Raw genomic sequence first — 24,946 nt, 5'->3', positions numbered from 1 at the left:
CTGTCTTCTGTTGGTTGGGTCCATCCGGCATTTTCGATTCTGGGAAGGAGGCATACTTGGGCCGAGGTTCCAGGCGCCATCCCGGCGCGGAGCCTTCCGGTCTCCGCCACGATGACCCAACCTCCCCCGGTCGGAGCACCGCGCCCGCCAGGGGGCGACGGTCCGACCTGGCCTTCCTCCCCCAGAATCGTGCCGTTCGCCTCTTGCGCCACGGCACGGCACCGACCATACAGGGCGGGGCCCGGCCCGAATTGTGCACGCTGCCGCGGCAACGATCCCCGCCGGCCCCCGCAGCACACAATGAACACCACGCCCCGAGAGCTCGCGTCGGCTGTACGTCGGCCTAAGCGCTGCCCCGGTCTGCGTCGATGCTTGAGTCGCATTCTCACACCACGCGACCCTTCCCATACTCATTCCACACCAAGGCGTCCCAGCGCCTCTCATATACTCAATACATTCTGTTATTGCACTTTCTCTTGCACACCACCCAGGCGCACTCACGCCGCTCACACTCCGTTATTACACACTATCGCGCACACCCTGGCGCATACTCCTCCGTTACGTACTCCGTAACACTCATGGGTGTGCACATTATTGCACACCCAATCACTCGCTCTGGTGTGCATCCCCGCACATGCTCTACAACACGCTCCGGTGTGCATCCTCGCACACTCTCTCCGGCCAACTCACACTCTGTGTCGCACTCTCCACACATACACTTTGTTGTGCATTCCTCCTCGCACTCTGCAACACACTCGTGCTCTGGCGCCGTCTGCACATGCGCGCCATTCACTTTCACACAGCGCACCACGGACCTTTCACGAGCGCCTGGGTGACGTCGCGATCCCAAGCGTGCGAAAAATCCTTTCGCACCAAACCTTTTCGCGCCATACACAGCCCTACTTACCTTCGGGACCCTTTTCCGCAGCAGCGCCTGCAAATTCTTATTGGGGTCAGACAGCACGACATCACAATGTGAATGCAGACTTTGGGTACATTCTATTTCTTTCTTCAATTCATGTACTACCTCTGCCGTCTCCTCAACCCCAATTTCCATTATAATTTATTTTTCCTTATTAAGCTCGACGACCGCTGGCGCACATAAAATAAAATTTTCCAATTCAGCGGTCGTCGGCTTTTCCATACCCCGAGTCGCGATTTCTACCCCGGTCCACTTAACTGCGCTTTGCTCCACCTCGCTTTCCACGCGCTTCTCAAATCGCGCTACCCCGTCGCGTACCAATGTGCCTTTCCCGCTCGACCTGCGCTCTATTTCTTTCCCCATCTCTTCATTTGTCCTATTCTGTTACCACACCCTTTTAACCCATCTCTCATCCCTTTCATTCGATTCTCTTGGGTGCCCATCCTGTTTGCCAACCCCGTTAACTCCTCATTCATTTCTCCCATTTGGTCACCCACGTCCTTCAATTGGCCCCCCATTTCCTTCATTTGGCCCCCCATTTTGTTTTCCAAATTGCTTAACCCGTCTTTCAATCCCCAAATTTGATTTCCCAATTGCTCTCCCTGAGCTTTCGTCTCGTCCTTTTGGGTGTCTAATTTTGCCATTATCTGGATCATAAATACTCGCATGTACTCTGGCATCTCAGGCTCGGCTGCCGCGGCCATGTGTGAGGCGCCGCCATTTTGTTCTCCTCCTGCTACCTGCCCCTCATCGGTGTCCTCCTCCATTGCCAACTGTCCCAATTCTTCCCTGGGGTCCTGGGTTGATTCTAACCCCTCTTCTATTTCCCCCACCGGCATTCGACCGCCTTGGTTATCCATGGCACGATTGAATTTGGATCTTTATAAATTTCGGTCCACTCGTAATTTTGAGTGTGTTAGGCGCACTTCGGGTCCAATCCCACTCCCCGACACCAATTGTTGCGGATCTCAAACGTCGGCCTTCCCCTTACCAAGGGGGGATTAATCCCCTTGTCTTTTTACGAGCCGACGGGATCCGGAGCTATGACGTTCCTTCCGGACGACGTTAGGTAGGGTCGTAAGCCGAATTCTTATTACCTAATTACTAACGCCGGCCATGAAGCAAGGAAATAACTCCCGCCCGAATCACGGTTATAATTTGGAAACACCGAGCGTTTGCAAGCTGCGATTCGGGCCGTTAACAGGTACTAAACCCGATTTGAGCGGTTGTGATCATGCCACGCTTACCCAATTGAGAAATCACTAAGACGGTCGAATTAAGAGGAAACAGGAAGAACAAGCAATTTATTACACTTTGTACAATGAAGAGGAAGAAGCAATGTACAGTGAAGAAGAAGAAGAAGAAGCAATGTACAGTGAAGAAGAAGCAGATACACAGGGCAGCCTTAATGACAGTCTTAAGTTATCCCTGGACACGGGCCCATTCGCACTCAGACTCAGACTCACACGGGGGTTGTAGATGGTCGGGTTGAGGGTCCAAAGATGGCATCCACAGCTCGCTCCGGTCCCCGACTCGTACCACGAAGATGGTAGACGGCAAGCAAGCTCTCCGCGTGTCGTTGGCACGGATCGGACAATTATATGGGGGGATGGGTAAGCTGGGCTGGCGGTGACTGTGCGGCTCACGGCCACGTACGTAATAGAAATACCGGCGCGTTATATGCGCTCCCCGCAAGCCCAAAGCCAAATCCTCAACGAGTCCTTGCAATCACTCAGGATAACAGCGCCTCTCCCAACCAGTCCTCAAACAGGGCGATCTCCAATCAGGCCTCTTTCATGCGCCAATCGTGCAAGTCCTCCTCGGAATGCAATGCGCTCCCAACAAGTCCTTGTACAATTCGTAACGCCAGCCAGTCCTTTTCAGCAAAAGCACCTCTCCCAATAGTCCTTCACAGTCCTTATCACGCGAGTCCTTTGCCAATCCTGATAAACCGCATAAGTCCTGTTGCAAAGCCCCTCGCTCATCAGTCCTCTCGATCAAGCGCATCAGACCTCTCGATCAAACGCATCAGACCTCTCGATCAAGCGCATCAGTCCTCCGTAATGCGCATAAAATCTCTTACAATGAGTGCCGCTGTGTCAGTCCTTTCACCAATGCCAAACGTGACAGTCCTTCGTAATGCGCATAAGTCCTATGCAATGCAAGCTCGCTCAGTCCTCCTGAAGGGCTTTATCCTCGCGCTTATATAGCGTTGCCCAGCGAACCCTCTCGAATGTGCCAGCCACGTTCTCACCACGCCCCTTCAGCCATGCCCACTGAGCCCTGGTTGGTTGTTGGGGTCTTACCGGCTCCGCCCTTGATGTCTGCTTGACGTGGCCACACCCCCGACCTCACGCTCCGCCCCTTTTCCAGGCCTTACCTCGTGGCATTTGGCTGGTTCCAGCATCCTAATGCGAGGGGCAATGGGGCGCAGACTGGATGGTGCGCAATGAGGTCGATTTGGAGGGTGGGCCGCAAAATGAACGGGGCCTACTCTTATTTCTTCCTTTACACAACACAGGTATCACTATTGGAAATGGCCTTATCTCACATATACTATGAAATAACTAACGTTCTAAGGTGACCTACGTGTTGCATGTGGACTAACTATGGGGGCAAAACCTTTAACCTTTATTAATCAAATATGTACACTTTCTCAGAACCGCAACAATATATATATATATATATATATATATATATATATATATATATATATATATATATATATATATTGTTACGGACCGCGGATAGGATGTTGCTTTGCCGAGCGGATGGCGCCGCGGCCCTAACAGTTACCCCGACTAACCCGATTCCTGGACGTTGGCCAAAATCGCGCCACAGATATTCAATATGGAAACCTTTAAAGCGACCGAATGTAAAGAAGAAGAAGACGTACAGAAGAATAACAGGATTTATTATTTACACACACTAAAGCAAAAGGAGCAGTCAAGGTTATATACAGGGAAAATGGAAAAAGCAGGTGACACAGTGAAAATACTCGCTTAACTATACGAGCTTAACTTATTCCCTGGGACAAGACAAACAAAACAAACTCACGTACACAAGAAGGATGGAATGGCAGGAATGAATGCTGGAAGGAGGAATGGGAAGGTTCAGCTGGGGCAGATGGTTCGGGCTTGATCCCGCACGGGACGTCGGGCTGGACCTCGACGGCCACCGATGCCACTGCAATCTGGTTCCCGCGGGGTAACGGGTCGAAGCGGCCTGGTGGAGTCAACTGCTGGTGGAGCCAAAACTACTGGTGGGGCGCAACTCTTTCGTTGCACTTCTTACTTCGCACTTCTGTCAAAGGCTTCCCCGCGCTTCTTGTTTCGCACTTCTGTCAAGGCTTCCCCGCGCTTCTCTCGCACTTCTCCGAACTCATCTGCTGCCTCAATCGTCTGCTCGTGCCGCTGTGTGGACGTCGCGTGCTTTTTTCAGGACTCGTCTGAGGTGGGGGCGTCTTCTGCGGGTTATATATGCCACGCCCCTGAACCTTCGCGAACCTCCTCGATGTTTCTCTCCACACCCTCTCCAAGTCCAACCCCTTGTTCTTGGTTGGTTGAGTGGGGTTGACTCACTCCTCCCCTCCATGACGAGGTGGGGACACGCCTTTCTTCCCCGACCCGAGCACATGTTCAATGGCGGCAATTGCAGCAAACCGCCCAATTCAGTCGGCAAAGGATGCAAAAAGGGGAATGCAGTTGGTAATGGAGGCTTTGAGGGAATTGAAAGGGGATCTATCTTATGTAATTCAGTGCAATGGAGTATTAAGTTAATGGAAGACAAGGCCTTACCCTAATACACATAATAAGGAAATAACTGTCAACAAAGATATATGGTGTCCTTCGTGTACGCTTTATGGAATTAACTACGGGAACGCCCTTTGATCTTTATACAACAACAATTGCAGGAAGGAGGGTGACATTTTACCACAACCTTTTACAACAACATTTTACCACAACAATAAAAAAAAAACATTCTCATATCCACAACAATATATATATATATATATATATCCACACGTACATGGGTTGTGACTTGCATGTACACATGCACGACTATGGTTTATACACATGATTTGCACGACATAATTTTCTGTGCATTGTGTTATATGCACACATATTATTATACACACATATTATGCATGACATGTTGTACATTGTACAGTAGTATATTTTATACACACACACACACACACACACACACACACACACACACACACACACACACACACACACACACACACACACACACAGCAATGGTCTTGCATCCCCCTTCTGGGCGAGGATAACGAGTAATAACTCTTCCTTCTGGGAGTGAAATATGGTGTCAATACCCATTACCCACTCCCTCGGCAGGTGTCAGTGTTTAACCCTAACTGCAATGGGGGGCTGGGAGGCCATCCCTCGACATTTTTTGCAATTATTTCGAATCCTCTCATGACCTTTTTCTCTAGGGTCTTGCACACATTTTGATACGACATACGTCCAAATCAGACTTATCATTCAGTTGTCACATGACAATTAGTAGTCACATGTCCTAATGTTGATGTACGACAAACACATGGAAATTAGGGTTACATGGATTAGGACACTGATGGCATAAATTAATAGGCCTGTAATTTATTCGTGTTTTAGCATGTTGTCGAGGACATACTGATTAATTATAGGATATAATTAGGCAATAATTAGACAAATTAACATATTTTGAAAAAAAAAAAAATCATCATCGTGTTTATTACATGATGATCTGTGTGTGCGCAAATGTTCAAGTTCATCGGCCCATCACACAGACAAGATCAAGTCAGGGGAAAGCTCAAAATCACCCAATTCAGTTACAATTAAACCACTTGCACTATTCTCCATGTACAGGTGAAAATTGCAAGTCGTCTCCCCATTCTCGCTGGAATGGGAGTGGGATTATTTTGCGCCCAAGGCCTGACCCAAGCATGTACGAAAAATTTGATGGAGTTTGGCCCATCCGGTTTTTATTACTATAATGATCAGATGTACAGAAATTGCCTTATTTTGTATACTGTAGTAGGATAGAAGATTGCAGAAGAATGTTCGTACACAAACAAATCAACACAGCACATGGGAATTGATACCTTGGGTTCTAGAACCATGAGCTACATGCCGAAATGAGTTACAAGTCACAAGTCGCTAATATGTAAATCAATATCAATGTGATCTGAGGGTCCAGTGTTTAATTGCGCAAACTTCCATTGCAGGTATGCTACTCATCTGAAAACGATGTCGAAAGCATTAAACTCATTCTTTTGTCCACTATGTTCTTCCTTCCTTGGAATATAGGCTTCCATCCCTTGTGTATCCAATGTTACTAAATCTCATTGCATCCCATATTGTTTTCCGATTTGTTTCATTCTCAAGACTTGCTTCCAACATTATTTTGCTTAGATTTTTCCCCTTTGTCAGCTTATTCATTGTCATGGCTTCCACAAAATGGCATCCTTTTTTCAAAACAATTACAGCGTAAACTAGAACGGCACTCGGTGGAGCGCATACCTCCGCGAGGCTGAACAGTTTAAGTTTTGTATCCCAGTGCTAGGCCTGATCTGGATTCGGACCTGAACCAAAATCTAATCGGCTTGATCTTGTCACCTAACCAACTCTTCCACCAAGTTTAGCCACAACTCGTCCATAACTTTTTTAAATATCATGTTATATATCGCTTTTCAATGTCAATGATGAAATGAAATGGATGGATGGATATGAAAGATAGTCTGTTGGGAGCCGTTGGTCAGGTATGTGGATGGACAAAAGGACCACCGAGGCACGCGGAAACATGGTGGTGGGATGATGAAGTTGGAAAGAAGATTGACGAGAAGAGGAAGAAGTTAAGGAGTGGCAGAAGGCGAAGGGTACGGGGGCAGAAAAGGCAGAGCATCAAAGTTATAAGGCAGTCAAGAAGGCTGCAAAGAAAGAGGTAGCAAAGGCACAGGAGGCGTGTAGGAAAATGTTCGGAGAACGCTTGGATTCGGAAGAGGGTCAGAGAGCGGTATTCGGGATTGCAAAGCAGATAGCGAAAGAGAGGTGTGATGTGATGGGGGTGAGTTGCTTGAAGGATGAAGTGGGATAAATCGTTGTGGACCCAGATGGAATTAAAGGAAGATGGAAGAGATATATGGAAATATTGTTGAATGCAGAGAATGAATGGGATGGCAACATAGAGAGTAACCCAGTTTTAGGACCGGCAGAGAAGATAACCGAGAAGGAAGTTGAGGAAGTGATAAAAGCAATGAAGAGTAGAAAAGCGGGAGGGCCGACGGGAGTTGTGGGAGATATGTTGAAGGCAGTGGGAAATTGGGGTGTGAAGAGAATGACAGAGATCTGTAATCTGGTCGTGAAAGAAGGCCGCATTCCAGTGGATTGGGAACTGAGTACCCTCGTCCCTCTATACAAGGGGAAAGGTGACCCTCTGGACTGTGGCTCGTATCGAGCCATAAAGTTATTGGAGCATGGAATGAAGGTATTGGAAAGGGTGATGGAGAGGAGGATAAGGAACAAAGTGAAGATCGACGAAATGCAGTTTGGATTTATGCCAGGAAGAGGAACGACAGACGCGCTTTTCATTGTGAGGCAGTTGCAGAAGTACATGGAGAAGAGGAAGAAGTTGTTTCTTGGGTTTGTTGATCTGGAGAAAGCATTCGATAGGGTTCCACGCAAAGTATTGACATGGGCATTGAGGAAGTTAGGAGTGGAGGAATGGTTGATCAGAGTAGTGATGGCAATGTACAAAAGAGCGCGCACAGCTGTAAGGACGAAGGACGGGAACAGTGGTGAGTTTGAGGTGAAGGTGGGAGTGCATCAGGGGTCGGTACTAAGTTCACTACTATTTGTAGCTGTGATGGAGGTGCTGGCTCAGAACGTAAAGGAGGGTTTACCGTGCGAGTTGTTGTATGCAGATGATCTGGTGTTGATTGCAGAAAGTATAGATGGACTGAAGGAGAAGATGAACAAGTGGAAGGAATGTATGGAGACAAAAGGTCTGAAGGTGAATATCGGAAAAACGAAGGTGATGGCAAGTGGTAAAGCATGTGGTGAGGTGGAAAGAACTGGGAAGTGGCCGTGTGCTGTGTGCAGGAAGGGTGTCGGAGTGAATTCCATTCAATGTACAATGTGCGCTGAGTGGGTTCATCAAAAATGTAGTGGTTTGAGAGGGTCATTAACCAGTGTGGCAGCTACATTCAAGTGTAAGGTGTGCACAGAGGGAGCTGCAGATGGAGGAAATGTTGAGTTGGATCTTGGAGATGGCGTGAAGCTGGAAGGTGTGAAAACATTTTGTTACCTTGGAGACATGCTGAATGGAGAAGGTGGATCAGACTCGGCAACGGTTGCTCGAGTAAGATGTGCATGGAAGAAGTTTCGGGAACTGAGTGGCGTGCTGACGAGGAGGGGAGTGTCATTGAAGCTGAAGGGAAAGGTGTATGCTGCATGTGTGAGAAGTGTTATGATTTATGGGAGTGAGACATGGGTAATGAACGTAGAGCAGCAACGAAGGCTGCAAAGGGTGGAAATGCGAATGGTTCGGTGGATGTGTGGAGTATCGTTGAGAGAGAGGAAGACAAATGATGAATTGCGAAAGATGATGGGAATAGAGCCTGCGATTGATGCTGTGAAGAGAAACAGGTTGAGATGGTTTGGTCATGTGTTGAGGAAGGATGAAAGTGACTGGTTGAAAAGAGTGATGGAAATGAATGTAGAAGGAAGTAGAGGATGGGGAAGACCGAGAAAGACTTGGCTAAAGATGGTCGAAGAAGAAATGCGGGCAAGGGGGTTAACAAGGGGAGATGCAGAAAATAGGGCAAAATGGAGAACATTGTCATGGGGACCGCAAGGCTAACCCCCGCTCTTGCAGGGAAAATGGCCTTAAAATGCCTGTTGTTGTTGTTGTTGTTGTTGTTATATATCGCTTTTCGCCCGATCTCTCAATGGTGAAGTCACTTAAAATTAAATAATTCTCGTATCCGAATCCATATTCAGATCTTAACCAAAATCGAATCGATTTGTCCTTGTCACCCACACAACATCTCCACCAAGTTTCGTCCAAATCCATCCATAACGTTTTGAGATATCCTGCTATGTATCGGTTTTAGCCCCATCACTCAATGGTAAAGAATGAACCACCTTTAGAGGCCATTTTCCCCGCAGAGCGGGGGTTGGCCTTTTTCGGGCACCTTGGTCCCCTTTTTGAAACGATGTTTTATGGCCGGATGCTCTTCCTGCCGCCAACTTTCTGTCGAAAGTTTTGGAACGCGCTGTAGCCACTCAACTCAAACATCATCTCTCTGCCAATAATATGTATGAAACATTCCAATCCGGATTCCGCTCCAACAACCACAGTACTGAAACTGCTCTCCTCAAAATCACCAACGACCTCTCCTCTGACGCTGGCAACCTCAACATTCTCGTCCTCCTCGACCTCAGCGCTGCCTTTGACACCATCGATCACACCATCCTCCTCACCCGACTTGAATCCACCTTTAACGTTACCGGCACTGCCCTCTCTTGGATTAAATCATACCTCTCTGACAGACGCCAGTTCATCTCCATCAATAACTGCAAATCCCCCACTGCTCCCCTCCCCCAAGGTGTCCCCCAAGGTTCAGTTCTTGGCCCCCTCCTCTTCATCCTTTACCTGTCCCCCCTCGGTCACTTAATCCGCCGTCATGGTCTCCAATTCCACTGCTTCGCCGATGACATCCAGCTTTTCATCTCCACCAAGTCCGTCTCCACCGACACCCACTCTATCCTGACAAACTGCATCTCTGAAATAAAATCCTGGCTTCAAATCAACTTCCTCAAACTTAACTGTGATAAATCTGAAATAATCATCATTGGCCCAAAAACGCTCACAAAATCCACCCATAACTTTTCCCTCAACATCGACGGTATCCCAGTATCCACCTCCCCTCTCATCCGGAATCTTGGCGTCATCTTTGACCAAACCCTCTCCTTCGACAAATACACTAAACAGATCACAAAGACAGCCTTCTTTCACCTGAAAAACATCGCCCGTCTCCGCTCATCCCTCTCCTCCACGGCTGCAGAAACCCTCATCCACGCCTTCATCACCTCCCGTCTGGACTACTGCAAGAGCCTCCCCTATGGTTCACCCTCAACAAACATCAATAAACTGCAATACATTCAGAACTCCGCTGCCCGTCTACTCACCCATTCCCGGACCCGTGACCACATCACCCCCGTCCTTCACAAGCTTCACTGGCTCCCCATCTCCCAGAGAATCCAGTACAAAATCCTCCTCTTGACCTACAAAGCCCTCCATAACCTGGCCCCATCCTACCTGGCTGACCTCCTCTCCAGACACACTCCCACCCGCAACCTCTGCTCTGCTGGTACCAACCTCCTGACCCCCCCCCCCCCCCCCCCCCCATCCGGACCAAATTCAGATCCTGGGGGGACAGGGCCTTCTCCATCGCTGCTCCCACCCTCTGGAACTCACTACCTCACACCATCAGAGACTCCTCCTCACTCACCACATTCAAAACATCACTCAAGACCCACCTGTTCAGCACTGCATTCAACATGCAACCCCCAGCATTTAACCCCTGACTATCACTCCTCCTTCTCCCTCCTTGTGCTTTAAATATTTCCCTATTGATTCTTGTCTTTTTGCAATTGTTGTTTCCATGTTTTGTTATGCATTATGTTTTGCACTCTGTCAAAGCGCCTTTGGGCTTCATGAAAAGCGCTATACAAAATAAATGAATTATTATTATTATAACCCTGTTAGTCGCCTCTTGCGACACACCGGGAATTACCAGTGAACTGGTACTCAATTTGCCAACCTCAGAAGGATGACAGGCTGAGTCAACCCCCCTGGCGTTAATTCAGCGATCGACCGGGATTCGAACCCAGGATCCTAGGATCTCAAGCCAGCACCCTAACCGCTAAGCCAACACCAGGTTTAAAACCAGGCCATATTCAGATCTTAACCAAAATCGAATCGATTTGTCCTCGTCACCCACACAACATCTCCACCAAGTTTCGTCCAAATCAATCCATAACGTTTTGAGATATCCTGCTATGTATCGGTTTTCGCCCCATCACTCAATGGTGAAGAATCACTTCACAAATTCTACTTGCCGGATCCTGATCCGGATCTTCACCAAAATCGAATCGATTCGTCCTTGTCACAAACCCAACCTGTCCACCAAGTTTAGTTCAAATCCGTCCACAACCTTTTGAGATATCGTGCTATTTGTCGTTTGTGGCCCTATCTCCCAATGCTGAAGAATCACTTTAAAAATTATAGTAGCCGGATCCGGCAGACAAACAAAAAACAGACAGACAGGAGTTTTTGGGTTTTTTTGTATACAGAATCGAGGCTCGTGAAAGAGCTAACATTTATTTCACAAACAAATCAAACAAACAAACAAAATATATAAAAAGAGGGAGCGGAAGACAAGATGGGGAGAGAAGGGGAAGCACACAAACACAACATTTGAAAGCAGGGAGATGTGTGGGAGGGAGAGGGCTTGTGGGGAGGCGGCGTGGGAAGGGGGGGGGGGGGGGAGGATGGGAGAAGTATAAAACACAAGGACTTCCAGGACAGAAGTTGGTATTTCAAAAAAGTGGATTTGGGGTGAAATTAGTGAAAAGTGAAAACTAACCTCCATCCACTTTCAGTGGCGGAGGTAATACATTTTATGTTGGTAGCTTTACCAAACCATTGCCCCTCAGGTTAAAAGAATGCCACTTGTATCCTCACTTTAATTTTATCGAGACACCCCTTATAAAGTACACCAAAGTATTGTCAAATAATTATTTAAATGTATATTCTAATTCTTTCTTTCACCGCATTTTTAAATTGTAATGCAACGTGCTTATTGCAGGTGGTTTGAAGGATTCAACTGGACAGGCCTTCGTGCACTCACTTTACCTGCTCCAATTATTCCCACGGTAATGAATAGTTTCATGTCTGTACAAATTTTAATTTGCACATGAAAGACCTGAAGGCTGAACTAGAACGATGTCAATAATTTTGTCAATACCATTTATCTTATTTTCTGATTTAAAAGGATATATTAAGTTCTGAATCAAAAACAAAGGTTCAGCAAGATTAAAAGTCAAAGAAAGAATTGTGGACACCAAACACTTTTGTCAATTTCAACTTATTTTTAGAGAAAATTGTGAGTTATTTGAAAAAAGTTCAAGGGTGCCAATATTTTTGGCCACAACTGTACATAATGGACACACAGACCCTCATTCTCCTGTAGCTTCATCCAGTAGTTTTTCTTTTTCTTTTTTTTGCATAAAAGATCAAGGCTCGTGTAAGAGCTAACATTATAATAATAATAATAATACATTTAATAAACATTAAACACAAAAAAACAAACGGACACATAAAAAACATATAATAAAGGGAGCGGGAGACAAGATGGGGAGAGAGAGGGAAGCACACAAGTGCAACATTTGAGAGCAGGGACATCGGGAGATCTGGGGGAGGGAGAGGGCTTGAGGGGGGGAGAGGGCTTGGGGGGGAGGAGGCATGGGAAAGAGGGGGGTGGTGGGAGAGGTATAAAACACATGGACACTGCAAGGACTTCTAGGAAAGAAGGTGGTATTTCAAAAAAATGTGGATCTGGGGTGAATTAGCGGGGGTAGAAAAGATCAAGGTTTTGGATCGGGAAGACGAGAGATGGTGGTGAACAGCTGTTTTAAAGACCTGGAGGGAGGAGTGGGATTGAATAGAGTGAGTAGTTTGTTCCAGAGGCGGGAAAAAAGAGGAATGAAAGAGTGAAGGTGAATAGAGAGTCTTGATTTTGGCAGTTTAACCATAAGAGGGTTGCTGGCAGATCTTGTGCAACCTGTTGGAATATTTGGGGGACAGAGTACAGACAGAGCTGGGGGAGCAAGGCCAGAGAGGAGTCGGTCGGTTTGTACAAAGACATGCATCCACTCCCAGGGGTTTGTGGAACCAGACAGCCATCATTGATCACATAAATCGACAATTGAGATGGGGGTAGAGCGAGAGAGTGAGGTGGTGTGGGCGAGAGATGGTGGTGAGGCGGGGGAGAGCGAGAGGCGGTGGTGGAGAGAGCCTCCTTGTATGTAATACACAATTTCGTTTATAATGCTCCACAAGAAAAAAATAAGGAAACCACAGAAGGTACAATACTCGTACTGTATTTTACTTACAATGATGCTGATAAGCATTTGCATAAAGTTATGCAACAATATATGCAAAGTTCCTGTCGAGGTAGATAGATAAGTTGAATCGTGTCTTTGTTCCCTTTTTGTGTAGATTCTTAGTCCAACTGACACATCAAACTTTGATTCCTTCCCGGAAGATACAACACCTCCCCCTCCTGATGATGACTCGGGGTGGGAGCAAGACTTCTGACCGTCGTCACATACACCTGATTATCTGGCATGTTCTCAGTGATGACCTCTGTGCTAAAATTCAGGAGATTACCAAATTCGATATAATACAGTATTGTATTAAATCATGCCTCATGTTTCAGTAATATTCAATGAGGTCAAATAATGCCATTTGCTTATTTCAAAACAAAATGTGACTTTTCTTTCTACTTTCAATGCCATTCCAGGTTTCTGTTCAATAAAAACACTTCTGTTTACCTTGTGCTTGTATGTTGTGTCTGATAAATGAGTCTGGAAATAAATTTGATGTTCGCTCAGGTGATTTCCACCTTTAGTTTAATGCTTTCATTCGAGACCATATTAGTTCCAGACTCTGGTACGGAAGGCCAAAGCCACTGCTGCTTTACATACATGTCTGAAGCGGAGGAGTGCGTCATCGGATATAGTGCTTCCAAGGTGGTACTTGGTGGTACTCAGCTTGATACCACCGATTGTGATGCTGATATTTGCAGTGGAGGTCACAGAGAGAGTGGTATTTGATGCACGACATTTGTGTTTTTGGGGTCGAGTGATTGGCTAAACTGCTTCAGCCATGGAGAATTGATCACACACCTGGAAATCCTACTCTGTATGTATGAACAAAGCATAGTCATAAACCTGCTCCTGGATTAGTGCCTCCAATACCAGGCTGCTCTCTTGAGGTGCATGAAGATTGAGGAGTCTGCCAAAGAAATAAAATTGAATATAGATTCTGTAGGTGGTCCTTCATATTGCTTCCTTGACGGTTGTAATGAAGCAAACTGTTGGCTATCAGAACTGGAGCCTGGATCGCTATCAAGCAAATGGATGCATCCAAACACAAGAAGAGGAGGTGAAGGGTGAGAACTGGGTCTCAGTGTTTGTAGGAAAGCTCTGTGGCAGAGACGGGAGAGACAGACCATGAAGTTTGGGTGGGCAGAAGACGCGAAATCCTGCAGGGAAGAACCCCAGGCAACAGATTCAAGAAACTTCCACGGTGAGTGTCGAGTTCAGACATGCGGAAGGTAACCAGGAAAGGATTTCTGGCAGTGTGCTGGAGGGGCAGAGGCTTTGGGGGTGGGAAGGCAGGAGAATTAAACCAGAAGATAAGATAGTAATGAAACTGCAAGGCTATCAATCTGGGCATCGTGAGCAAAAAGCAGACCCTTCCTGAAGTGAGATTCCAATGATAACGAGGATCTGAGATTCCAGGATGGGGAGGGTAAGATGAGAAGCAGAAACACCAATCCAGAGAGGAGACATAATGACAATCTGGATGAAGGCTTTGTACACCAGATATCCTTTCCTTGTTGCCTTCCACCTCTGGTTCGAGGTTTGCTGCACGTAGACTTCAGATCAGCAGTTCCTCCTTCAAGTTCAAAGCTAAGTATTCTGGACCAGATCCGCGTGTCTTTCTGTTATATTTACCTCTGCCAAACGTAACTGGACGGAGGTTATATTTACACCTCTGTCTGTTTGTGAGCAGGATATCTCAAAAGGTTATGGACGGATTCAGACGAAACGTGGTGGACAGGTTGGATGTGTGACAAGGACGAATTCATTTGGTTTTGGTGATGATCCGGATCCGACAATTTTTTTATTTTTCTAAGTGATTCTTCACCATTGAGAGATGGGGCCAAAAACGATATATAGCATGATACTTCAAAAAGTTGCGGACAACCTATGACACAACGAGGTGGATGAGTTGGAAGGTGACGAGAGCAAGCCAATTCGATTTTGGTTCAGGTCCGGATCGAGATCTAGCATATCAGTGGGATACTAAACGTAAACTGTTCAGCCGAGAGGAGGTACGCTCTCTACCGAGTGCCATTTTAGTTATGTCCGTGTTGCTGTTTGTATTTTCACACAATTTTCCGTGTTAAGTCGTACCTTGTTGTGTTGTATTGTCGAATCCGTGTTAGCATGGCTCAGGCCTAGTCCTCTGATAACCAGCGTACAAATTCTGTCTCTGCTCTGATGCCGTGTGCCTCGTTTCGCTTCTTTTCTCCCAAGTATTGTCCTTTTCGCCTCCTCAACTTCCGTGCCCCCTCTCCACCTCATCCAATTTCCCCTTCTCCTTTCAATTTTTTCTTTTAATTCTCTTCACTCGAAAACATGTACTCAATCTGCCTGTATTTCCAGTACTTCATTCTTTAATTTATCCTTTCCTTTTCTCAATATCTCCAAAATGAATCTTCATTGAATGAAACACTCGTTTCTTAAAAGCTTTTAAATACATTTTAAAATGCTTCACCTTCCTTATTTCTCTATGAGATGCACTTGAAGTGTTCTTCTTCATCATGATCTAATACAATGTTCAGTTGTTCACTCAAATACTTGAAGGACCAACCCTCGTCCCATACCAACAGCACCACTTTCCACCATACTTTCACCAAAAAACTATTTCCAACCCTCCCCCATCCCATCATGACGTCTGTCTCTATATATCCAGATTGGGAATCTTACGAAGTCCACTTTACAGAGGTTGTCTGCTCACGACTATAAATTCCCCTTCACGTCCTTTCACGGTCTCAAGTCCCTTCCATGTCAGTCTGAAGTCCCCCATATCTCCTACATGCCTGTGTCCTTCAAACCCAATCCCTCCCGTGTGCTCCCCTCTTCCTGTATCTCCTCTCTCAGCTCCCATCTCCCCCCCAACCCTTCCCCCTTCCCCCCCCCCCTCCTCCTCCTCCTCCTCCTCCTCCGGCCACACCACAACCTTCTCAGCCCCACCCATTCTCCTAGGTCCTTTCCACATACCTGCATTCTGCCAACAACGTCTTCTCCGCTGTCCCCAACTGTGTGAACCTCAAACATCTGAGGCCTTCGCTCCAACCTGACAGACATCTCAATCCAGGCTGCTGCTGATAAACTGGATATTATCTGTTTAACAAAATATTTCCTCCCACAGGACATCCATGACTCATTAGTGTCTCTCCCTGACTATTTTCTCCTCCGATTTGATAGGCCTGAACCCAAACCTGACAACATGGACCAAGTATTAACAGCTCAGTCCAACTCTCTCTCTTCCTCATATGTGGTGATTTCCATTGTCACCATGCCAATTGGCTGGCTATGACACCTCTCTCACCAGCTATGACACTTCAGCAAGGACTTCTGTGACTCCAGGGACTGACTCAATCTGTGAACTTTCCAACCCAGATTTCTCCCAATGGCAAATCCTCCCTTCTGGACTTGGTGATGACAAACTTCCGCACAAATGTCTCTTGCTCCTCTGCTTCAGTTGATTCATCTGATTACGTGCTTTCGAGAGTCAACATCTCTCTGGCTATTCTTAGAGAGCTGCCTTAGCGCCAATGAGTCGGCAGTTCACACAGGCAGACTGAGAGGGATTGCAAGCAGCCATCTCTCTTCAGGACTGCTCTCCTTATATCTACTGTCACTGATGTTAATTCAGCTTGGGAATTCTTCCACAGAAACCTACTCTCTCTTATGAATAGATCCATCCTATCTCGACACACACACACACACACACACACACACACACACACACTGACTGAGCTTGGGGAAAGTGCCGGCACTTCGCGGGACACGCTGGGTATGGTACCAGCGACAATGACACTGCCTTTCTCACTGCACTCAGCGGGGCAATTCCTAAGGATGAATGTCAGACATAACATCAGGGCTGTCTCTCTAGACATATCTCGAGCTTTCGATACAGTCTGGCATCTGCTCTTACTCCACAAACTCTCTGCCTAAGGAATCCAAGGTAAACTCCACTCTTGGATTACCGACTTCTTCTACTCTTGTAGCCAACATGTGACTCTCTACAAGTCAACAGAATCCTTTCATCTCTCCCTGTTAAGGCTTGAGCGTCCCAAGGCAGTGTTCTGGGCCCAGTCCTAATCTTTAAGAACTATCTCTGACTCTCTGAAAAAACATCTATCTCTTTGCTGATGGCGCCACCCTCTGCCGTGACATTCTTCATCCTTCAGATAGGCAGGCAGTAGCCCATTCCCTCTCTCCAGACCTTGATATAATCACAAGATGGTCAAACACTAGGAATATCTTTCGTTCCAGACAAATGTCACGCTCTCACTCTCTCTATGAAAGATTCGTCTGGAACACCCCCAACCCCATATACTTTCTGAACAATCCTCTTAAATAAATTCCGACTCACTCAAACTTATGGGTCTCACTATCAGCCAAAATCTTTCTTGGACGAACCACATTTCTAAGTTGGCCACCAAAATCAGTTGCCGACTGGGCATCCACACACTTGAACTCCTATCCATCTTCGAGGCCTTCATCTGCAGCTTGGTGGAGTACTGCTCTCGCCCCTGCCTCACACCTTGCTAAGCTTGACACTGTGGAAACCAAGGCTTTCAATATCATTAGAACCTCCCAAAATTAAGCTGAGTCCATGGGCCTGTCTCTTTCACATTGCAGATAAGTTGGTGGCCTCCCTGTCTTCTACCGCTGCCTCTCTGGTCTTGTACCCTCTGCTCCTTCCATTGTTTGTCCCCCTCACCCCCCCAGGTTTCTACAGTGGCACATTGTCTACCATCAACAGGGGCACATCTCAACAATGGATGGAGGTCCTCAATGCCAAACAGGAAATCAGAGCTGTCTCCATTGACAAATCGCGTGCCTTTGATACGGTCTGGCACCCTGCTCTGCTCACCAAACTCTCATCCTATGGTATCCATGGAAATCTCCACGCATGGCTTGCAGACTTCCTCTCTGGTCGTAGTCAACGTGTGGCCCTAAATGGATATCTCTCATCTCCCCTTTCTGTTCAGGCTGGAGTTCCCCAAGGCAGTGTTCTGGGCCCTATGCTTTTTCTGGTCTTCATCAATGATCTCTCCGACTCTCTGGAAAATCGTCTCTATCTCTTTGCTGATGACTCCACTCTCTGCCGCTCCATTCCTCATCCCTCAGATCGGCAGTCTGCAGCCTCCTCACTCTCTGCAGACTGGACAAAATCACAGACTGGGCAAACAAGTGGAACATGTTTTTCAATCCTGACAAATCTCACACTCTTACTATGTCTCTCTGAAAAGACCGACTGGACAACCCTCCCATCTACTTTCTGAATAATCCTCTCCAAGAAGTTCTGTCACTCAAGCTTTTGGGTCTCACTATCTGCCATGATCTTTCCTGGGAAAACTACATTTCCAAGCAGGCCTCCAAAGCCAGTCGCCGACTGGGCATCCTCCGTCGTGCGAAGTCCTTCCTTGGCACACCTGAGCTCCTCAACACATACAAGGCTTTCATCCGCAGCTCAATGAATGCTGTCCCCCCCCCCCCCCCCCCCTCTAGGCTGGTGCTCCTGCCTCACACCTAGCTCGGCTTCACGCTGTTGAAACCAAAGCTTTCAGAATCATTGGAATCTCCTGCGATGAAGCTAACTCCAAGGGCCTTTCACTCACTCACCGCAGGCAGGTTGATGGTCTTTCTGTCTTCTACCGGCTCCTCTCCGGCCTTGCTCCCACAGCTCTCTCTGTGGTCTGTCCCCCAAATATTCCTAGTCGCACAAGATCTGCTAGCAACCCTCTTATGGTTAAACTACCAAAATCTAGGCTCTCTGCTCACCTTCACTCTTTCATTCCCCTTTTCTCCACCTCTGGAACAAACTCCCCACTCCCTTCAATCCCACCCCTCCCTCCAGGTCTTTAAAACAGCTGTTCACCACCATCTCTTATCTTCCCCCATCCAAAACCTTGATATTTTCTACCCCACTAATTCACCCCAGATACACTTTTTTGAAATTCCAACGTCTTTCCTGGAAGTCCTTGCAGCGTCCATATGTTTTATACCTCTCCCACCTCCCCCCAAGCCCTCTCCCTCCCACAGATCTCTCGATGTCCCTGCTCTCAAATGTTGTGTTTGTTCCTCCCCCTCTCTCCCCATCTTGTGTACCGCTCCCCTTATTTTGTGTTTTATGTGTCGGCTTGACTTTTTGTGTGATTAATGTTTGCTCTTTCACGAGCCTCGATCTTGTATACAAAAAAAAAAAAAACTCTTCTGCTGAAACTCCCAAATTCCAGGATCACTGTATTCACCGCCGCTCATTTGTTCGTCCTTCAGAGGTCCTTCAGACCTTCAGAGGTATCGTTGGAGGTATTGACTTATATAGGGTTGGTTTTCTAAGGCTTATATCAGAATATTAACTTATATCAAATGGGTCTTTTGAGGTGAAAGTGTGATGACGTCACCACGTCACGCGGCACGAATGCGCGCCTGTGTCGTTGGAGGTACTGACTTCTATAGGGAGGCCCCATCACCCTCCCCCATCACCCTGCCATCACCCTCCCATCACCCTTTATTGGACCATTTGACTTCTATAGGGTTGGTTTTCTAAGGCTTATATCAAGATATTAACTTATATCAAATAAGTCTTTTAAGGTGAAAGCGCGATGACGTCACCACATCACGCGGCACGAATGCGCGCCTGTATCGTTGGAGGTATTGACTTATATAGGGCTGGTTTTCTAAGGCTGTAGGCCGCACCTCATTTTGTCAAAATAAAGTGGTATTCGGGTGGTTCCGGTATTTGGGACCGCAGGGACGGAAAGTGCAGGTACGGGGTGCTTGGCACTCCCCAGCCGGCCCGCTCTGAAGGTTCGGATCGGGACACCGGGATTCATTCCGGTCGCCCGGTCGGCCCGGAGGTGGGGGTGCGGGGCCTGTCACGGAACGTCAAAACAAACGGCCTGCCGGGGCCACCAAAAGTCGGGCGTGAGGGGCGCGTCCACTAATGGAACGCCTCTCGCTTCCCAGATCGAGGGCCACGTGGTCAGGAGAACCTCGTCCCTTCTGGTTGCCCTGCCGTCCCGCCGTGGGCGCTGGCAGGGTGTACTTCAAACTAAGCTTAAGTGTCAAGTGTTAAGTTCCTCCTTGCCCTCGCAAGGGAAAGGCTAGGGTCAAGCTCTTCCAAATTTCCAAACACTAGAAATCGGACGTCTCAAATTAAGTAATCATTTGTTAATACATCTCAGTCGCCCGCGACCTCTCTAGCGCGGGCGTCGAACCAGTTCATTTCCGGGCGACCGGGCCGAGTATCGGCTCGGCCGTGGCCGAAGCCGTTGATTCCGCCGTAGCACGCTAACGCGTAGGCTCGCGCGTCCCCGGTCCGCCGGGGCTCCGCGGGTGTCCTACCGTGCCCGGCACTGCTGATCTCTCAAATTTCCGGGAGTAGGTGCCGGTGCCCGGGGACGGAGTTCGCTGTCTAAACATGGTAGCGCTAGGCCAGTGGGACCGCCGGGACCCACGTGCACTCACAAGTTGTTCTGCGCGTGGGCGGCAGTATCAGACTGGAGCGCCCAAACGCTCCCCGGCTAAAGTTCATCCTGAAAGCGCCCACATTGTGCGGACAAACCAAGTCAAGGGCCACGTGGTCAGGAGAACCTCGTCCCTTCCGGTCACACTGTGCCTATCGGCCGGCCTCGAAGACCGAAATTGTGACGGTGTCACCCGAAGGTCTGAAGGTTCTAGTGTTTGGAAATTTGGAAGAGCTTGACCCTAGCCTTTCCCTTGCGAGGGCAAGGAGGAACTTAACACTTGACACTTAAGCTTAGTTTGAAGTACACCCTGCCAGCGCTCCCGGTGGGACGGCAGGGCAACCAGAAGGGACGAGGTTCTCCTGACCACGTGGCCCTCGATCTGGGAAGCGAGAGGCGTTCCATTAGTGGACGCGCCCCTCACGCCCGACTTTTGGGCGGCCCCGGCAGGCCGTTTGTTTTGACGTTCCGTGACAGGCCCCGCACCCCCACCTCCGGGCCGACCGGGCGACCGGAATGAATCCCGGTGTCCCGATCCGAACCTTCAGAGCGGGCCGGCTGGGGAGTGCCAAGCACCCCGTACCTGCACTTTCCGTCCCTGCGGTCCCAAATACCGGAACCACCCGAATACCACTTTATTCGACAAAATGAGGTGCGGCCTACAGCCTTAGAAAACCAACCCTATATAAGTCAATACCTCCAACGACACAGGCGCGCATTCGTGCCGCGTGACGTGGTGACGTCATCGCGCTTTCACCTTAAAAGACTTATTTGATATAAGTTAATATCTTGATATAAGCCTTAGAAAACCAACCCTATAGAAGTCAAATGGTCCAATAAAGGGTGATGGGAGGGTGATGGGAGGGTGATGGGAGGGTGATGGCAGGGTGATGGGAGGGTGATGGCAGGGTGATGGGGGAGGGTGATGGGGCCTCCCTATAGAAGTCAGTACCTCCAACGACACAGGCGCGCATTCGTGCCGCGTGACATGGTGACGTCATCACACTTTCACCTCAAAAGACCCATTTGATATAAGTTAATATTCTGATATAAGCCTTAGAAAACCAACCCTATATAAGTCAATACCTCCAACGATACCTCCTCTTTCGGGTGACTTCGGGTGACACCGTCACAATTTCGGTCTTCGAGGCCGGCCGATAGGCAAAGTGTGACCGGAAGGGACGAGGTTCTCCTGACCACGTGGCCCTTGACTTGGTTTGTCCGCACAATATGGGCGCTTTCAGGATGAACTTTAGCCGGGGAGCGTTTGGGCGCCCCGGTCTGATACTGCCGCCCACGCGCAGAACAACTTGTGAGTGCACGTGGGTCCCGGCGGTCCCACTGGCCTAGCGCTACCATGTTTAGACAGCGAACTCCGTCCCCGGGCACCACGTCTGACTCTCTTATTCAGGGAGCATGGCGACGTGGGCACGGTAGGACACCCGTGGAGCCCCGGCGGACCAGGGACGCGCGAGCCTACGCGTTAGCGTGCTACGGCGGAATCAACGGCTTCGGCCACGGCCGAGCCGATACTCGGCCCCCCCCCCCCCCCCCCCCCATCTGTGGAACCAACTTCCACATTCTCTTCAATCTCATCCAACCCTCCAGTTATTCAAGGCATCTGTTCACCACCATATCAGATCATCCTCCAGCCAAAACCATAATCACTTCTACTCCCAAATCCCTCCCAATTTCAAATTCCCAGTCTTTCCTTCCCGAATTTTCTTCTATATTCATCTTGACATGCATCGTTCCTTATCCCTCATTCCATTATTTTTTAAAGTCTCCCTTTATTTTGTCCCTCCCTTCTTTCTGCACTTCCTTTTTTCTGGTACATCCTGATCCGCTCTATGTTCTAGCACCTCCGCTTTGTGTAATAAGTAAATAATAAATAAGCAGAGGACAGCAGCAGAGTAAGGACTTAGCCCTGTGCCCTGTGAAGAGTCCCAAAGTGAGAATCAGCTTTGGAGGCCAGCTTAGAGTACGATTTGCCCAATAAATCACAACTTATAGTGAAACACAGGAATTCCAGACACTATACCTCTCACAGTGGCTCAAGCATTGAAATAAATTGGAGCATTTGCAAACTGATCCTTATGGAGGGAGAAATTGAGAATACGAGGCTTTTGTGGACTAAAAGACGTGCATGAGGGAGGTGCCGTCATTTGGTTATTGACTATTTGATTATGTGATTATTTTCTGCATATCAGTGGAGAGGGATGATAGTCCCAGAATGTCACCTTAAAGGACACCAGCCTCTGGAGTACAGCATGGTATCGAATTCCACCAAAGCAACCCGATGCTTGCAAAAAAAAAAAAAAAAAAAAAAAAAAAAAAACCACCTTTAGAGGCCATTATTCCCCGCAAGCGGGGGTTGGCCTTTTTCGGGAACCGTGGTTGTTGTTGTTTTTCGGTCCCCTTTTTGAAGCAATGTTTTATGGCCGGATGCCCTTCCTGACGCCAACCCTTTTTGCCGCCTTTAACGACAAGCAGGGAATTACCAGTGAACTGGTACTCAAAACCCGATGCTTGCAAGCACACTGGAAACCTCATAGCCGGTCTTGGAGGGAACACTGGATACCATTAGCTAACAATTTGGATTAAATTTGATAAACTGTTACTCTGGGGTTTGACATTCACGACATTACATCAATGAGCAGAGCGGGTATGTAGGCGGCCAGCCTCACGAATAATGCAAACAGTGGGCATAGTTTGTAATGAAATCCTGGTTCAATATGCATACGCAAAATAAATATCTGCATGTTTCAACACATCTCTGCAGGTCCATGTCCCAGTAATGAGCACCGTGACAGTCTGTGTGTCTTGTTGAAGAATAATTTAATTTGCAAACAAAATACAGTAAACTTTTGAAACATGGAACTACCTTTAAATGCCTGAACCTGTCAGGTAGTTTTAGCCACGACTTTGGCTCAAATGTGCATTTCACAAGTAAACTTACTCCAGTGACAAATATTTTATCAAGAACACCTGTTAAAATTTTCTTGCCCCATCCCCCCACATTCAAAATATTTTTTTTCTTTTTCTTTTGTAAATGCATCGACTGCACCTCTGATGATTTCTCAAGCTACGGCAAAAGCAACCCTATACATGGTCTTTGCCAATTAATTACAAGGGCAATCCATTATTTCTGGCCAACATCGAATACCCTAAATTGTGATGTCGGACGAACAATAATCAGGTAAAATTAATAGTGGATAAGCAAACGTTATAATGAATGAAGAAACAGCCAGGGAACACTACAAACAGAAAGACAACTTTCCAATCCACCTCAGCACAGGAAATCAAATGCACACAAGCACACATGTTCCTCAGCACACAAGTCGGCGACAATGTTTGATGTCAAAAGAGTGAAAAAATAAAAAGTTTATACCATGCAATTTGTTTTTGTTGTGATTATTGCAAATCGAGTTCAGCAGAAGACTTCTGCTGACAAACCTCCATTTCAGGTAAAACCATCATGGTTTGCACTTCATACCTGTTCCAGAATTTGACTCGGTTTTTGTCATGTCGGTATTGCTTTGAGGCAGAGAGAACCAGAATAAGCCACTGAATGCGTCTTGAAGGGCACGATGGCAGGCTAGACTTGAGGAGTAGCCTCCGCCAACCTCTTGAGCGCTAGCTACCCGCACTTGCTTTAGAAATCTGTCAACAAAGAGTGTGGGAGGTGTACAGCAAAGGAAATAAACAAATGGATAAACTGAAGGCAGGTTCAAGTGAAGAGTGAGATAGACAAGTTACTTCTACCTCCGCCACCGGGTTTTCACCCCTGTTTGTCCGTGAGCAGATATTTCAAAACGTTATGGATTGATTCAGATGAAACCTGGTGGACAGTTTGGGTGTGTGACAAGGACGAACTGATTCGATTTTGGTGAAGATCCGGAAACTATATATATTTAAATGATTTTTCACTCTCAAGAGATACAGCCAAAAACAATACATACATAGCACGGTATCTCAAAGTTCAAAACGGGTTCGGATGAAACTTGGTGGACAGGTTGGGTGTATAATAAGGACAAATCGATTAGATTTTGGTGAAGGCCCAGATTCAGATACAACAATTTTTTTATCTTTTAAGCGATTTTTCACCATTGAGAGATGGGGGCAAAAACTATATATAGCACGATATCTCAAAATGCTGTGGATGGATGACAAAACTTGGTGGAAGAGTTGGGTAGGTGACAAGAACAAGCCGATTAAATTTTGGTTCAGGTCCAGATGCAGATCTGGCCTATCAATGGGATACAAAACGTAAACTGTTCAACCTGGCGCAGGTATGCACTCTACCATGTGCTGTTCTCGTGTAAAACATCAGCCAGATAAATTAACAGTCAAGAAGGTTATACAGTATGTTTATATAAAGTAATACAGATGAG

At 47.3% G+C, this 24,946-nt stretch overlaps 2 protein-coding genes across 3 annotated transcripts in view; one reads left to right on the top strand and one right to left on the bottom strand.

Moving 5' to 3' along the window:
* LOC137437031 (cGMP-dependent protein kinase 1) overlaps positions 1–13,541 on the top strand; it is a 128,376-nt gene extending 114,835 nt beyond the window's left edge. For both annotated transcript variants that reach the window (XM_068131345.2, XM_068131343.2), the window contains 2 exons: positions 11,802–11,868; positions 13,214–13,541. In XM_068131345.2, the coding sequence (XP_067987446.1) occupies positions 11,802–11,868; positions 13,214–13,312 (166 nt within the window). In that variant the 3' untranslated portion in view covers positions 13,313–13,541. The remainder of the gene's footprint in view (positions 1–11,801; positions 11,869–13,213) is intronic.
* Positions 1–24,946, bottom strand: part of MNAT1 (MNAT1 component of CDK activating kinase) — a 74,730-nt gene that overhangs the window by 27,592 nt on the left and 22,192 nt on the right. Inside the window, 1 exon segment of the mRNA XM_068105073.2 lies at positions 24,049–24,215. Within this exon segment, the coding sequence (XP_067961174.2) occupies positions 24,049–24,215 (167 nt within the window).

This window comes from Myxine glutinosa, chromosome 11 (assembly GCF_964187855.1).
Source record: "Myxine glutinosa chromosome 11, kmMyxGlut1.1, whole genome shotgun sequence".
Lineage (NCBI taxonomy): Eukaryota > Metazoa > Chordata > Myxini > Myxiniformes > Myxinidae > Myxine > Myxine glutinosa.
The sequence above is the reverse complement of the archived record's forward strand: the minus strand, read 5'-3'. Positions and strand labels throughout refer to the sequence as shown.